General features: G+C 33.8%; 1 protein-coding gene across 9 annotated transcripts in view; it reads right to left on the bottom strand.

Moving 5' to 3' along the window:
* The window catches only part of LRRC7 (leucine rich repeat containing 7), a 526722-nt gene that overhangs the window by 324577 nt on the left and 183996 nt on the right, over window positions 1-18149 (bottom strand). Inside the window, exon 3 of one of the 9 annotated variants that reach the window (XM_074334934.2) lies at window positions 7730-7805. The exons of the other annotated variants lie outside the window; for them this stretch is intronic. Coding sequence (XP_074191035.2) covers window position 7730 — 1 coding nt within the window. The 5' untranslated portion in view covers window positions 7731-7805. The remainder of the gene's footprint in view (window positions 1-7729; window positions 7806-18149) is intronic. 9 annotated transcript variants of the gene reach the window in all.

Here is an 18149-nt window from a genome sequence, read left to right as displayed (position 1 = left end):
AGGGCACAGAAGCCAGGTTGCTGGCTCATACGGAGACACCCAAAGCAGCACAGGTCTGGCCAGGAGCCTGCAGTGAGCAGCTGGCAGTCATCTCTCTCTCTCTGCTCATCACAGCCCTAAGAGTCAAGTACCCGGTGTGTCAACTTCCTTGCTTATCTCTGGCTTCCTTAGCATATGATCACTACTTTGTGGCTCAACAACTTTCTTTCTTCTCATAATATTTATAACCTTTAGACACCAAAGTTGCATACTGACATTATAAGATCTGAAGAATTGCATCATTCATTTCATTCTTTAGATTTTGAATTTCTGTCCATAGAGATGCAGCTTGTAACCTATACAAATTGGTTATCAATTTTAGGTTATTCTTCATGGAAAATATATATTATTTTTGATTTCTCGCTGACTGTCTAGTAAACACAATTACTGATGCACTCTCAGGATATGTATTTGAGCACTTGGAGGTAGTTTGGGATTAGTTTTGTTTGTTTGTTTATTTGTTTTGTTTGGTAGTAGCACAGACTTATTACATTTTAAAGAAGCCAAATAAATGAATGGATAATTATTTGTAATAACAGTTGAAGAGGATTTATTTTAAAACAGCAAGTCCCCATTTTATATTGAAATAATTGTATTTACAAAAATTCAGTAACTACACAATTGTGCAATTTTTGTAGGTCTCTCAGCCATTCACAAATATATGCCTGTAAGATTTCTCATCTCAAAAGAGAAATCGCCTCCTGGCTGATATTGACATTTCCTAGTTCTCCATATTCTGATTCATTGAGCTTGAAGTAAAAATTGAAGAATTGAGGAAGCTCAGATGTGTACCGATCTTTCCTGAGTCATTTACTGTATTTTGCTGCTTCATGACATAGAAAACCAGTGTTTTAGCTAAAAACCTCTGAAACACATGGAAGAATGTCTTGCCTCACCGACAGACTCAAGAGGGGGAAGGATTATGGTGAAAACACCAAGATTTGAGGTGAAAATCCTAGAGGGCTACACTTTAGAAAGAGGGGATAACCAGAGATAGACTGAGTCACCCAGCCTCTACTCATCTCATTCCCTGAATTAGGTAGAACACTTTTTCTACCTTATTTGCCTCAATATCATCACCTAATTCTAAAATTCTATGTATTCAATATCTGGCATTTAATAAAAACATTACTGCAAGAGACAATGACCAAAATATAAGGGAATAAACACATACTAAAAACCAATGCATATGAAGCAGCTATGGAAGATAGTATGGCAGTTTCTTAAAATATTAACAAGATACTAGAGTTGTCAGACAAGGCCTTTAGAACAGCTACTGATATGTTTAAGAAAATAATGGAAAAGGTGAACAAATAGATCAGATTAAATAGGATTTCACCAGATAATTAGAATATATAAAAAGTATCAAATAGATATTACAAAATTGAAAACTATAATATCTAAAATTCAGAACTCAATAAATGAATTTAAAATCAGGTTAGAAATTGGACTAGTGAACTATAAGGCATATCACTAGAGAATATTCAATTAATGTAAACAAGAAAAATAATATGAAACAAAGGATAGAATTTAAGAGAAATATGGGACATAGTAAAAAAATCTTATATATATATATATTGCTGAAGTCCTAGAAAGTAGGGGATTAAAACAGTATTCGAAAAGATGGCAAGGAATGATTCAATATTGATGAAAGGCTTTAACCCAGAGTTTTAAGAATATCAGCAAACTCTAAGCAAAATGACTTGAAAGCAAACCACATCTAGGCACATATAGGTATCCTCCACTTTCTGAAAGTTCACATTATGCCATTTTCACTTTCACAAAACTTTGTTGGTTAGGATACGGAAAATTTAGTTTGCTTGTACACTGTTCATGGAAATGTAAAATCGTGTAGCAGCTATGGAAAACAGTATGGCAGCTTCTTAAAACATTAAAAATGAAATTATTATATAATTCAACAATTCAATTTCTGGAGATATACCCAAAAGAATTGAAATCAGAGATTCAAAGAAATATTTGTACACCCATGTTCATACCAGCATTATTCACAATAGCTAAAAGGTGGAAGCAAACCAAGTGTCCATCAAGATTAATAAACAAAATTCATATATAAAATGAATTATTATTCATCTTTAAAAGGAAGGGAATTCTGACATATGCTACAATACACATGAAACTGAAGGAAATTATGCTAAGAAAAATAAGCCAATCACAAAATACAAATACTATATGATTCTACTTATATGAAGTCCCACATTCAGAGACAGAAAGTAAAACGGTGGCTGGCAGGGGCTGGGGGGGAAGAAGAACGAGAAGTTGTTTTTTAATGGGTACAGAGCTTCAGTTTTGCAAGACGAAGAGTTATAAAAATGGATGTTAGGGATGGTTGCACAAAAATGTGAATGTATTTAATGCCATTGAACCGTACACTTAAGGATGGTTTCGACTGTAAATTTTATATTATGTGTAGGTTACCACAATTTAAAAATATTTAAAAAATCATTTAAAGAATAAAACAAATAATTACCAAAGGAAAACCAGTAAGACGGATGACTTTCTTTTTAACAGAAAGAATGGAAGCTATAAAACATTGAAATCACATCTTTGAAGTGCTGAAAGAAATCCTATAATCAGTAAAAATAATCTTCAGAAACAAAGATGCAATAAAGAAATTGTAAAAAAATGAAAACTATGAAAATTTATTTCCAGCACACGGGCACTAAAAGAAATACTAAAGAGAGTTCTTCAGACATAAGAAAAATATTCCCAAATGGAAAACAGATAGGCAGAAAGAAATGAAAGACAGTGGAAAGGGTAAATATGCAGGTAAATATAAATGGATATTGACTGTACAATAGAAATGTATTGAGTGAGGATTAAGATAAGATACCCATAGAAACATGTATCAGAATAATAATGGCGTAAAATGGAGGTAAAATCTTCTAATGTTATATGAGTATCAGGTTATTGTTTAAAGTAATATCAGGTTATTTGTTCTAATATATTGCATTAAACTGTAGTAAGTAAAGGATGAATGTTGAAATCTCTAGAGTAATCACTATACAATCAATAAAAGAATATATGTCTAGTAAGTTAATAGAGATAAATGAATAACAAGAAGTAGATATTAATCCAAAATTCCAAAAGAGCAATGAAAGAGAGAAAAAGGAACCTAAACAGGTGGATTAAAGAGAAAATAAATGGTAACTTGGTAGATATAAACTCAACTATATCAGCAATTAAATATAAATGTAAATGGACTAAATATTCCAAGTAAAAGATACTACTTATTATGTGATGCTTACAAGAAATTACAAATATAAGAACACAAGAAAGTTGAAAGTAGAAGGATGCTAAAGAAATATCATGCACACATTAACTAGAAGAAAGCTGGCAGTATTTGTACTAAAAACAGAAAGAGTAGACTTCAAAGCAAGAATCATTATTAGAAATAAAAAGGAACATTGCATAATGAGAAAGTGGTCATTCCATAGGAATGTTAATGTTAATTGTGACTATTTGACTTGTCTGGCTTTTCAAGCAATTTTTACTTTCTTCATCATACTTTCAATCATTCCTTGATTTTTTTTTTTTAACAATAAACATAGATTATATAACCTATTTTATAAGACTATTTTTACTGCAGACAAAAAAAAAAAAAGAAAAGAAAAGAAAGAAAGAAAGAAATACAGATATTTAAAAGTAATCTATTTCTAAATAAAATGTTTAAAAAGATTTCATGGCTTTTATGCCCTAATTACAACTATTAAAATTGTCTATAGTTCCAGGGCAAGAAAAATAAAAGAATAGAACTAATGAGAAATAGGTGGAAAAATCTCACATAAAAGTGTTACTCTTATTTTCTACTTAGTCTCATTTGCTTATTAAAGGATTTGAAGATAGTCAAATAATTCTGAGTGTCTTTGCTGAGAGCAGATGGTACTTTAAAAAAATGTGGAAATAATCCCAATGGAGAAACACATTAATTAATTCATTCAAAAATAACTTTCAAGTACCTACATGTGAGGCTGTGAAATTTTAAAGTTTTATATATATATATATATATGGTTCTTCCTCCATTTCCTGCCACAAGGCTCTGAAACCCTTGTAAATTCCCAAGTGATAAGGGCACTAGAAGCATCTTTTGTTTTAATATTTGGTCTTTAATCCCAGTTCCTGAATCTCCTAAATCTCTTGGTTTTTCCTGGGGGATAGGAGGGTCATTTGTCCTAATGAGGTGACCCTGGGTGGGCCCCTGGGCAGGGGCTGGCCACAGGAAAGACCAAGTCATGATTAGAAGCTTGGAATTTTCAGTCCCATCTCCCATTCTCCAAGGAGAGGCGCTGGAGATGGAGTTAATAATTGATCATGCCTACATCGGTAAACTTCCTTAATATCTTAATAGTATGGAGTTCGGAGAGCTTCCAGGTGGTGAACACATCCACATTCCTGAAGGGTGACATACTTCAACTCCATAGAAACAGAAGCTCCTGTGCTGGGAACCCTCCCAGACCCGGCCCTATGTATCTCTTCATCTGGCTGTTCATCGGTATCCTTTATCATGTCCTTTAATAAACTGGTAATTATCAGTGTTTCACTGAGTTCTGTGAGCTGTTCTAAAAAACAATAAACACCAAGGGGAGGAAGTCATGGGGACCTATAATTTGTAGTCATGTTGGACAGAAGTTGGGGGTAACCTGGGGTCCTCCAACTTGAGGTTGCCATCTGAAGCGTGGTGGGGGGCAGTCTTGTGAGACTCAATCTTTAACCTGTAGGATCCGATGCTACCGTGTTTCCCCGAAAATAAGACCGGGTCTTATATTAATTTTTGCTCCAAAAGACACATTAGGGCTTATGTTCAGGGGATGTCATCCTGAAAAATCATGCTAGGGCTTATTTTCCGGTTAGGTCTTATTTTCGGGAAACATGGTATCTCCAGTAGATAGTGTCAGAATTGAGTTGAATTGTAGGATTCCCAGCTGGTGTCACAGAAAATTGCTTGTTGTCGGGTAAAACCCCACAAATCTGCTGTCAGAAGTGTGTGAGTGTGGTCATGTGAGAGTAAAGGGGAACCACAGGAGGAGGATTGGGGTTTTCCCAACACAGAGGCAAACAGAATATTTGCCAGCTTTCATTTATGCGATTATTAAATGAAATAATAATAGGCCACTTATATTTGATGGGATCACCCAGTAATGAAGATTTCCTTATCCAAAGTAAAATTATGGGATCTTTCAGCATGCTTATAACCGAAAGATATTCTGAGTAAATCTGAATTTAAAAATATATCAAACTATGCAAAGATAAATCTAAAAAAATATATAATTCTATTATTGGGATTGATATAGGAAGGAGATGAGGTAAATAATAAAATGACTATATTGAAACGGATTCATAAATCCATCTGGTTTCCAAAGTTGGTTTATCTCCATTAGGGTTCCCAATGACTGACTAGTAGTGATATGCAAAACCTTTTTCTCCCTCAGTCATCTTCTTCCTAGACTCTTCAGCAACATTTAACACTGTTAAACTCTATGAATTTCTCTGCTTCTTTGGTTTCTTTAAAAAACAAAACAACAGCATTGGAAGCCAGTTTTCTTCATACTTCTGACTATTCAGTTTTTGTGGCTGATTCTGCTTCCTCCACACAGAATTTTGATGACTGAATATTGATGATCCTAGGACTTGTACCTGTGGTAATGATCCCCTTTCACTCTGTATGTGTTGTCTGCCTGGTTTGATTCTGATGCTTCAATCACTATCTATATTTAGATAAATCAAGCCTGTCTGTTTTCTAGGCCTAGAGATCCAGTTCTGAATTTGCACCATCTCTCTGATACCCCATTTCGCTATGCTAGAGGCACCTGAATTTCAGTTTTCCATACTAAAGTTAGCATTTAACATCCTCTACGGAAAGTTAACTGCTCTTCTTTTAATGTTCCAGATCTCAAATAATGGAATCAATATTCACCCAATCCAAGTTCGTGTAGAATCCAATGAAGAAGGTATTTCTTTCAAATCAAAGTCCTGCTCTGTATCTTAATGCTACCACTTTGACTCCTAAAATTTTCCATCTGGATTACTGCATGCATCAATTTCCTGGTCTTTCACCATTAGACTCTCTCCCAGCAGTCTACCAGATGTTTTTCCTTTCACTAACTTTTCTTTGAAGTTCTTCAAGACCTTTTAAATTATGGTCTTCATTTCCTTCTGAGCTAGAATTGATTTTGACTATTACCAACGTATTTCTAAACACATCTTCACAACTTTTTCTCCTTTAATACAAAGATAACCCAATTGAAGTATTTGAAAAGTCTCCGTCTTCTGAAAGTAGCTTTCTTTCCACTGACTCACAGTGTAAGCTTGTATCATTGTAGGAAAACCCAAGAGAAAAAGTCTGAATTTATAAACCAAATATATTAAGGGCTAATAATTTACATTATAATATGTTTTTCATCTCTATTTGCTTAGCATTCTTCTTGTCAAAATGTGTGGTTCCAATCAAATAAATATTTGATAGAGTTCATATGTGAGGTGTTTATCATCCATGACTTGTCATTTATACAGCTGTAAAATAAGATTGAAAGGGAAGAACCTTCTATTGGCTTTTATAATTCTTTAGGAATCTGTACTGTTAAGCAATTGAAACACAATTTTAAACATTTTTTATAATTGTAGAAATTTCTACTACCCTAGGGTTTCAAATATAAAAATATGCACAATTTCTAAAACATTTTGATTGTGGATATTGCCATCATTTCTTATATATTTCTCTTTGTAAACATATTTTAATCATTACCATTGAAAAATACTTGCTAAATTAAGAATTAACTGTATTGTTTCGTCTTAAAATATATGTATATTATGCGTATAGGTGCATATAAATCTATGTGTTTGTGTTTATACATATATATGTAATTATAACATGTAAAATAAATTTCTAATTGCAAACTTAGTTCCTTAATCTGTACAATGAAAGATTTGATGTAAATACTTTCTAAAATCCTTTTAGCTTTAATATTTTGTGATGCGATGACAATTTTCAAGATATATTTGAGGAGAAAGAATCAACTCCAACCTTTTTAATGTGGAACAATGAGATTTTTCAAAGAGTTTTCTTCCCATTCAAATAATCTTATTTACCCTTTTCTTATTCACTTATCCAAACATCGCATGATTTCATCATTGAACCTCCTATTTCATTTCTTGAAAATGTCAGTAAGTACTGATAAATGGAAAGCTCCTGCTTTGTGTCTGGATTTCATTTGATATCACCTTGAAATTTTGAAATGTAACCTTCAAAAGTGAATGTAGTTTCACTCCAGTTGTTAAAAACATAATGATTATAGTGTAACTTTTATTCATGGTTTATGAGAGTAATTAATATATTTATATTGCGGTTATATATGTCACAAGGTATAGGGAGATTTTTACTCTTTTTATAAAGATATATATTGTTGAATTAGAGCTCTAAAAATAAGATCTGAGAGAGGATACAATATTTAAACTCACCTTCCTGAGCAAAATCATTTCATTATTATTGACAGAAAATTACTTTCCTTAAATCCATAGTTACTATTTTCTTCCTATTTTTGTGATGTATAGTTAACATAAATATTACTAAGTATAAATTTAACATTACGAGACTATTCGGTCATTATAGAGTAAAATTCTCAGAACACTACTGGATTCTATATACTTAAGCATAGTAAAATAACATAGTATCTACTTGCTAGTTATTTCTGTCTCTGCAGACTTCTAGGTTGTGGCCACTTTGACTTGCATTTTTTTCGTGTAGCGGGCTCCTTTAAAAAAAAAGAAAATGTACAAACTTTTAATGAACTGAACTTATAAATGGACAAATACATCTAAATGAACATAATATGCAAAACTGGAATGTGAACTGCTTAACCAGAAGTTTTTCTAATTGTCAGGTTACACATCTTATCAGAATAATTCTACAAAACTACCACTTTAAACATTTGAGCTGTGAATACACAAATCCGGTGTGGATAAAAAGGATGACATTATTGTCCAATATTCCTTTTTAAAGCAACACTTCAATAGCTGCAAGGAAAATTCTTTGTATAGGGATTTTCCTCCTTTCCTGTTTTAGTCCTAATAACTAAATAGTAAATGTTATAAAAGCGGAATTTCTTTTAAAATATTTCATCATTTAGATTCGTACCAGTCATAGTTGCCTTTTCCTCTAATTATTTTGAACACATAAAGTTTTATTTTCTCACTATTAGACCTTAAACCTTGATTTGGTAATTCCCAGTGATCATTAAAACAAAGTGCTTTGAGACTGGCACTTATTACATGTGTATATATGCATAGCTTAATGTGTTTGCTATATTGTAATTGTAATAATTGAGCCTAAAATGCCCATATGCATTTGTAATAAATTTGTTTTAGAAAAATGACCGCCATGAGGTTAATGCTGAAATCCACATTTATTTGGTATTGTGGTTTGCACTCTATACATTTACAAACCACGGTTGATATGAGAAATAAAGAAAATGGTAACTTGAAATTATTTGTTTGAATACTTACTATGAAGGCTTTACATTTAGAAAACACAAGAATCTCTATATAATTATTAAATGTGTAAATGAGGACTACAGGAAACTTTCACTTATCAGTGGAACAGAGAAGTATCTAGTCCATGCACAGCGTCAGGCACTGTCCAGTGTGTTTTAGGAGTCATACAGGGAAGCTCTCTTGTTATAATTTAGTGTAATTTTCTGATAAAAGAATTAAATGGGAAGTGAAAGGACAAAAAAAATTCAAGATCTGCTTAATAAACTCAACTGTACATAGTAAGACTTAGATACTGAAAAAATCTCTTCTTGAAATCAGAACCTAAAAGATATTTTGGAAATAAAAACTGTAGTGAAAATATTAAAGAGTAGTTAAAATGCTGGAAATTATGTATTTAATTGATGCAATTCTTTACTTGTATAAAATGCAGTCTTAGAATAAGTAAAGCTTAGCAAACCATGTGTTTAGGCTGAATTAATTTTCTAATTGCAAATGTATTACTAAAATGAAATAGAAAGTTTTGTAGTTATAATTATTCTTAATACTTTTGGTTTTTATTTTTATACTAAAATTGAAAGTGATTTACACACCACCATTACAGTGTTACATTATGAAATGCTTATAGTCTGCAATACATTATCCTGAATTTTGTAGAATTTCAAAGATACAGTCTGATTAAATACCATTTAATACAGTCTAGGTCTATAGATTAGAAAACTGAAGTAATCTATTTTAACTTGTTTATCTTTAAAATTGCAAAATTAATCTTAAGCGGCTCATAAATAGTTTTTTAAAAAATAATGTAAAATAAGTTCTGTTAAAAGAGAAAACAGGCCCAAAATGGAGTCACCTGTGCTAAAGCCCATCACATGGAATCTAGACTTAATACCTGACCTGATTTACATTTTCAACCTTCTCCAGGAATGTAATCTTAATTGGCCAGTCTGGAATTTTTTGGTCAGTACCAATGAGGTAATTTGTCATGTGGGCCCGTTCCATCCCCAGCAAACCCCAAAGGGAACTGAGGTAATCTGTCTGATAAATTCCCCACCTTCCCCTAAGGGAAACTAACCTTCCCTGAAACAATCCTTTCTTTTCTTTTGCTTAATAACTTTGTTGTCCTGGCTAGTTTCTGTCTACATAAGCCTTCCATATTTTACAGCTTTTTGGAGCAACTCTTTATTTGTGAGATGGGATGATGTCTGACTTAGGAATTGCTCAGTAAAGCCAACTGGATCTTCAAATGTGAATATTGGTTCTTTAACAGTTCTAACAGCTAAGCATTCTCCTTAGGAGGAAGGTATTTTTTTACTGTTTTATTATAAAAATGAAATTATAAGCTTAAAAATTATTATTCTAGTACCCAACAAAGTGATATGTAATTAAAATAAATTATTATAATCTTGTTTTCTGTTATTTTGTTGCTGTTTTTTTAAAAATGAAAAGAGCTCCTTCACTTTCAGGCAGATTACCCATTCAATATAATGAAAGGAATATATGTCTGAATTTAGAACAATAATGTATTGTTATTATCGTTATATTATTATTTATACAAATACTGTGCTGTAGTATACTATACCACATTACAATATTATAATAATAGTTATATTATTATTATATTATAGTTATATTATAATAGTATAATATATAGCTATGTTATTTTTAGAATAAGTAGATTTGTTTTCGTTCTTTACAAATCACCAGAATTGGGCTCTGCAATGGCTAGCATGACATGCACACTCTTCAGAGAAGGGAGATAATGTTAGGAGCACACACTCTTTTCTATACAGTATTTTACTTTTCTTTTATAAGAGACCTAATATACTTAGTTACAGGGAACATTACATTTTTAAGGCTAACGTTGAAGGGAGAAAAAAAAAGAACCTCTTGGTTATAATAGAGGTGAACACACCATGTGCAGTAATGCTTCTAATAAGTGTTTATCACTCTGCTGATACTGCACTATTTAACAATTGTTGCTACAGCACTCGAGCCATGGCTGCGCAGTAAATGCCAGATTTGTATGCCAAACACTACAACTCCCAGCTTCACGTCTCAATTGTAATTAAATGAGACAGCCTAATGCAAATGTTTCAATGTTCATTACAATTAACCTGTTGAAACCAGAGGGCATAATGGGCACTCATGATAATACTAAAGGTTAAGGTTTAGATTTAGGTTTCCCACTACTGCATAAATGAAAAATTCAGCGGATTTGAAATGTCAAGAATGTTTTGAAATAGATACTGAATTGGCTAAGAACTTGAATTCTGTCTCATGGTTAATGGTCTCAGTGTTTTTGTGATATGATTACTAATAATCATTGATTATTTACTGTCAATAATGTTCTAGGAGCTAATGAAATACAGGTACTGCACATCAAAGAAATTTAATAAGCACTAATCCAAGCAAGAATCACGGCCAGGTTCCATGATAAGCTTGAAAGAAATTTTAAATAGCATAGTCTGTTCATAATTTTAAGAGGAATTTCACCACCGCCATCCTTAGCGAGTGAGAATCTACTCTATTTTGAAAGTCACCAGTATTTTCAGAAAATGCATTAGGATTTTTTGTCACTTCTTGCAGGTGCCACCCTGAAGCACTAAAGTTAAAGGGCATTCCAGAAAACATGAGACCATACATTCAACATTGGAATTGTAAGATCTGGGTGGAACAAGGGTTGTCTTTGCAGTGAGTGCTGTTAAGTCACTTAAATTTAAAGGCAGAGCTTTAAAGTAGAGACATGAAGTCCTTTCAGAAACGAGAGGGCAAACAGAATTCCTAATATGAGACTAAGGCCTTCTGGGTAGGCAGATTGTGTGGGCTCTGGGATACAATGTGAATAAGGCCCCTAGAAAAACTTGTCATTGAGGGGCAACGATCCAAAACAGGTTTAAATATAATCAGAGACGTGATATGACAGAAGTGTCCAGATTGTACTGTGGGAGCCTGGAGAAGGGGCACTCAGAACAATCTGGGATTTCATGGAAGCCTTCCAATCCAGTGATCAGTTAGTGCCTCGGATGCCCCTAGCTTTTTATACATTTTCTGAAATTTTAATTGAATTAGGTTAACAAAACCAAGATTCCTTGTTTTTCCCATATGTGCGTTTTACCTTAAGATCTGTAAAAAGGAAAAAAAAACAAAAACAAAAAAACAACACACACACACACACACACACACATAGCAGAGCCTTATGGATCACTATAATATTTTCATTGTTCCTTTTACATCTACTTCCCTCTCTAAATCCCTCAAATTCTACAGGGAGTGGGAAAGAATAGATAAGTGTAGACCTGCTTGGCCTGGGTGGTGCTGGTAAGAGAAGGAAGCCCAGTAGCTATAATGCAGCCAGTGGGCTAGATGGGGCCACCCCTTCTGCCTCTCTCTGCCTATATATCCTGTCTTGAGTCTTTTTTAGATCATAGACTCTTGACCATCATGTTACGAAATGAAAAGTAAAGTCTTGCTTCAGATGTCTACACATATTTGCATAAGTCAATAATTTTTCCTCGTTATCACAATAATTCATATTCAACATTTCTGAAGTATTTTTAAAACAGAAATGAAGTCATAAATTATGCAGGCCCCCAGATAGCACATCTTTCTTATAAAGCTCTCTATTATAGAGATTACTTCTTTAATCTTTATAATGATTCTGATAGGTGTGTATCATTATCCTCTTTCATAGATGAAAAAACTGACTTTGACGTCAGGTATCATGCATTCATTCACTGAACAAGTGAGAACTTCTATTTTCCAGGCACTATGGTGCTAGTGACATAGCTTGCTATCAAAGACCTCACAGTCTCAGTAGAAACAAAGCTGTGTGTTCACCACACCATTTCCTTTTCCTGCATATACAATAAGTCTGTATTTCTCTGACTCCTACCTCTCACTGCTGCTAGATTGGGGTCATGTGACTAAAATTTGGCCAATGATTGGTGAAAGTAATAGAAGCTACTTCTGGCCCTGGAAAAAATCACCTCATTTGATCTTTTGGTTCTCTCTTCCCCTGAGTAGGCTGCACAGATCCAGTTGACATAACTATAATAGAGGCAGGCCTCCCAATCTGCACTGTACTGTGACATGAGGGAGAAACAAACTTACTTTGTTAAACTGCTGATATTTGGGGTTTAATTTGTTTCCACAGTATGTCTATTTCTTGTCTAAAACTAAGTTTCATGGGCAAGACAGATATTAGACAATTGAATACAAAAAACAAAAATGCTTTGAAGGAAACATGATACATTGAACTAGAATAACAGAGGAGACCTATTAGAGAAGATTGGATCATGGTTCAGAAATGTTCCCTTCACACCCCCCACATTTCCAAGGGAGTAGCACACTGTTGATGCTAGATTTGGCTTTACGACTTGCTTTGGACAATACAACAAATGGAAATAATGGACTGTTCTGAGGCCTTGCATATTTCTGCTCAGATAGTTACACCTCTGTCGTTTATGGGCTATGAAATGAATATGTCCAGATTAGCCCACGGTCCTAGAAGGAAGATGAGATATATATGGAACAGAGTTGAACAGCAGAAGCACCATAGATCAGCTAACTTCCCGACATGAACAAGACCAGATGACATCAGCAGAGCCACAGAGGGAGGCTCAGCCTGGTTTGAGAAGGCCCCAACCAGTTCCCAGACATTTGGGATGAATAAATACTCATTTTTGCATGCTACTGAGATTTTGTTTGTGTTTGTTATGCAGCATTATTTTATTACTAGCTAACTGATACATCTTCTCAGATAAGGTGGCCAGGGAAAGCCTCACTAAGAAGGTAACATTGAAGTAGACACCTAGGAATGAGAGAGAGCTATCTATGTAAGTACCTAATAATAAAATTCTAGAGAGAAGAAACAACAACATCCAAAAAGACACTAAGATATGGGCATATTTTGAGGAACTAAATGATGGCAAGTATGCCTCAGCCTAACCAGCATGAAGGAGAGTAGTCACAGAATGGATTGGAAAGATAAGCAGGTAACAGACCAGACCTGTAGGTCCTGGTAGGAAGTTACTTTTTTAAATTTCCAAGATCCACAAGAGACTTCAGAATGTCCGTTTAAAGCTAGCTTAGAAGAGGAAAATGAGTTGGAAGAGAGGACAAGGAACACTTACTTGACTTGAAAACGCACTTATATAGAAAGCATTGTTTATACTTTAATTTTACGCTATATACATAAAATAATGCAGATACACTTTGATCCTATGTGGGAGAGACTTGAACACAGTTGGTTTTGTTAAGTACCTCATCTTCACTCTTTCTTTCTGACTTCTACCACTGTCTTCTCTCCCAAATAAAGCTGAAATTATTTTAAGTTAGCTGCCGAGAAAAATAAAATGCATGAAGGATACAGTTCTGTTAAAATACATCCTTAAAAAGAAATTCCAAGGAGAAGGAACAATATCATATATATGGTGGCTCTGAGGTGTTGATGGAGATCAGAGGCCCTTCCACATTTTCCCCTGAGACCGCTGCTACCTGGGAGGCCAGACATGGCAGATAAGAGCAGGAGGCCTGGGAAGCTCTTCCCCATTTCACTTTGCTGATCTCTCCACCTACTTTCATTGGCCTAATAATATATATAATTTCTTTTACCCAGGGGTAGCTTTATAGCACCACTACCCTCTTATACCACTTCATAGAACCATGTGGTCCAGAAAAGTATGTCATACACAGTCAGGGATACAAGCGAGTCATAATCAGGCCGTTGTGACTAAATTTCACTGGCATGTCACCTTGGCCTAGCTGGGTCTTTACTGCTTTTTGTCAGTTCTAAAGCAATAGTCTACCTCTCAACAGCCTCTCGGACTCTAACTGTACCCACCTCCAAGACTGTAACATAGTCTAGAGATGACTTCCTAAAACATTTATGTCTTGCATGTTTGACTCAAGGGACGAAGGGCAAAGAAAAGGAGAATTAACATTTACTGGGTGCATAGTTTATTTCAGACATTATTCTAGGTGATTAGAGAGGGTATTTCTCTAAGGTTGGTTTCACCCCACAATAGATTCTGCCTAACACAAAGATTTGAGAAGAAATACTTTATTGGGGAGTCAATCCTAGGAAACACCAGTGGAAGAGCAAGGAAGTGAAACAGGGAAGGGAAGGAGGCCTGTAAGGGGTGTGTAATGAAGTGATTACCACTCTGGGCAACTAAAGCTTTATCCTACTGGGAACTCTGAGATTCACTGTGCAGTATAGCTCAGGGTAAGCGGCTGGAGTCAGGAGGAAGGTGGGCAACTTATTGTCCACTCCCATCTGTCAACGACTGAGGGTTGCACTTGGAGACATTAATTCCTCTGACTTCAGGTTGCACTGAACACAAGCTGAAAGAATGTTCTCAGGAAGATGTGACAGGGCTTGCTCTTAGATGCCATGGGAACATACCAGATGTTAAGGGTAAAGAGGACATGAGAAGGCCCTCAACAGCTACAGATCCGTTTTCTCATTTACTTCTCTTTAATGTCACTGTTTTAGGGAGGTTTTCTCCGACCACTGAATTTAAAGACACATACCCCAGTTTTCTATCACTTGATTCTTTCTTTCTGAGTCCTTATCACAACTGTTCACTAGTAAGTTATTCCTTTTCCTATATATTTTCTGTATTTGTCCCTAGACTGTGAGCATAATGAGATCAACACTAAGTTTCATTTGTTCACTAACATCTAGTAAAAACTAGGAGCCCAGTATTTTTGGAATCAGTGAAGAAATGATAGCCCTAGGAGTTAGGCAGTGGGATCTTCATTACAAGATGTGAATACTGAGGCTATATTGATGGTGCCAGGATCAATCCAGGATGGTATGACATGAAATCCCATATTTTTCACTACACTGTGATACTGACACCATGCTGTTTTCCTATTTCCTGCCTCCGAAAACTCAATTATTTCCTGTTTCCTACATCATTAAATCTAAACTCCTCTGCCTGACTTTCATTCCTTCTATAATCTGGCTAGTCAGATTAGTCTTGCATCTTAAAAAACTTAGTGCACAAATACATACATAAAAGATAACTGAAAAGCTTAAAACCATGTGTGAAAATGACTTGCAGTTTGCTTATTGTCAATCATTAGTTTAATATAAGAAAACAGTGTGATCTGGCCACTAAAAAAACCAATGTGAAAGGCTAAATGAATATAAATATAATTTCTAGAGCAGTCAGAGGGGTGGGTCGGAGTAATGATAAATTCCAGATTCTGTTTCTGAGCCCAGAATGACTGGAAATCAGAGTAACTGATGATAGAACAGCAAAATTCCTTTATCCATGCATAGGTGAGTGATTTTGCTTCACATGGTGAGCCTGAACAAAAAAACATACAACTATACAAGCAAAATGGAACCCAAAAGGATGAAGTCAGAAACAAAAGAATAAAAATCAATGTATTCCTACTTATATTTATTAAGGATGTGTAGATGCTTTTATTTACATTATCTCACTTAAGCCTTAGGTAATTTATCATGAGTGTAAGGCCTCATAAAGGCATTAAAAAAATGGCATTCTGTCATGTAGTAAAGAAATTACTGGGGAAAAAAAAAAAGCTGTAACCTGAGTACTAGGTTGAAAATTCACATAAGAAATAATTAGGTAATAATATGACCATGTGTTTTTGGAGGGAAGATGTAGTAGAACATATTGATTGATCACAAAATATTTGCAGCATTTCTCAATATTGTCAGGCTCTTCCTTATGGGTGTTTCTTCCTATAGGAGGATCATACTTCCTGCCTCAATGATGTTAGCCCAGGTCATGTGACTCACTTTGGATAATGGAAGACAAGCCAGGAGAAGCTTTAAGCCAGCCTATGCTTGTACTACTAGTGCTCTTTGACTTCTGTTGTAAATCCTAGATATGGACTTCATTTCCTTTCTAGATTCTGGAACAAAGAGAAGTTGGAGCAGAATCTCAGCCAATATGTAGCAAACATGCAATGGTATGAAAATAAATTTTGTTGTTATAACACTAAGGTTTAATGTTGTTTATCATTGCAACGGGGAAAGTTACATAAGGAGTGGGTAAAAGTGTCTAATTCTGGGAACACTTACAAATTAAAAATTGAGATCATGAAGAAAATCACTTTCCATTCATAATTTTAAGTTTAATGTAACAAAATTTTGTAAGTGGTGTTAAAAGTGTTGATAATATTCGAAATTTGACGTGTTATAGCATAAGGGCATGTGATTCCAAATGAAATGAAAAATGAATTACTGAGCTATGAGGTTAAGTGGAAATGCATAGAATTTCATTTAGTTGATTAATAATAGCATTGTAATGCTTGCGAGAGCTTGAAATTTACTACATTTATACATTTAATTTATTAGATGCTCAAGAGTGGTGTAATTCCTTGAGAAGGTTTTGCTTGTTTCATCAGGTCATAAAATATCTAATCAAGAAGATAAATGTATTTGATTTATGAGGAAAATGGAAATATTTTCAAAAATTTAATAGTTTTTGAATAATAACGTTTTAAACTGATTTGAAAAACTTACTAGATTTATAAATAGAATAAGATTTGTATGTTCAACTTTTAAAAAATATGAAAAAGTGTGTTAAAGTTAAAAATATTAACTTTTACAAAATAAAAATTAATTTAAAATTGCAAATAACCATAAACAGTCTTTACTTTGCACAAAAGCCATTCTGTAACATTAAAAACTCAATGAGTCATTATGAAGTAGTAATATAGTTCCCATTTTATAGAGGAGAAATGGAGGCTCAGAAAAATTAAAGTTGCCCAAAGCCAAAATTATGATAATTTACTCAATTTAGTAATTCTACAATTTGCAAAATGGTTTTCAAATGCTCATAAAATGTACTTTATTCTCTTTTTTGCCTTTACAATTTTAATGTATATTCATTAATAAAAGTTTTCTAAATTATCAAATACAAATAAGGTCTTAGGTATTATAGATATTTGTATATTGGAAGAAATTACTCCCCAGTTGATTTTTCTTTTGAAAAAGTTTTGCTTTTCCAAGTGGACAAATTATTCCTTAAAATGAGAAGAAATTTATGTTACATGACGTCCCTAAGAAAAAATGAGTAAATAAACTGTGCACATAGTAGTAGCAAGTGCTTGGTAAGTACTCACTGAACTAATGGATAAAGTGCACAAAACATAGACATTTTGTTTCTTCCCTTTTCTTTATCTCTTTCATAAAAGCATTTGAGGAGGCTTATAATAAAACGTAGGTACAAAATAGTTTTAAAGAAAAAAATAGAAAAATAAAAAGAAAAAAAAATAGAAAAGATCTTATTATAAGACTAATATGTTTACCGTGCCTTCCCATTGAATGCATCTTTTTGCTTCCTGGAAGAGAGGCAACAAGAGAAAAGATAACCCACAAATATTCTTAATCTGCTTCAAGGAGGCACATCAAATCTGATGCAAAATTCTTAAAGATGTTTAATTTCTTGATTTATGTATCTCATAACCTAGACGACCTGTAAACACTGACCTAATCCTTTAGTTTTTCAAGTTTAGAAAGGAAATGGAAGATAGTTCAATAAAATAAAGAATAGGGATTAAGTTAAGTGCATGTTTATCTATGTCCATCTATCTATCTATCTATCTATCTATCTGTCTGT

The sequence above is a fragment of the Rhinolophus sinicus genome, chromosome 14 (genome assembly GCF_057876585.1).
Source record: "Rhinolophus sinicus isolate RSI-liver-muscle chromosome 14, RSI-T2T, whole genome shotgun sequence".
In the NCBI taxonomy this organism is placed as follows: domain Eukaryota; kingdom Metazoa; phylum Chordata; class Mammalia; order Chiroptera; family Rhinolophidae; genus Rhinolophus; species Rhinolophus sinicus.
The sequence above is the reverse complement of the archived record's forward strand: the minus strand, read 5'-3'. Positions and strand labels throughout refer to the sequence as shown.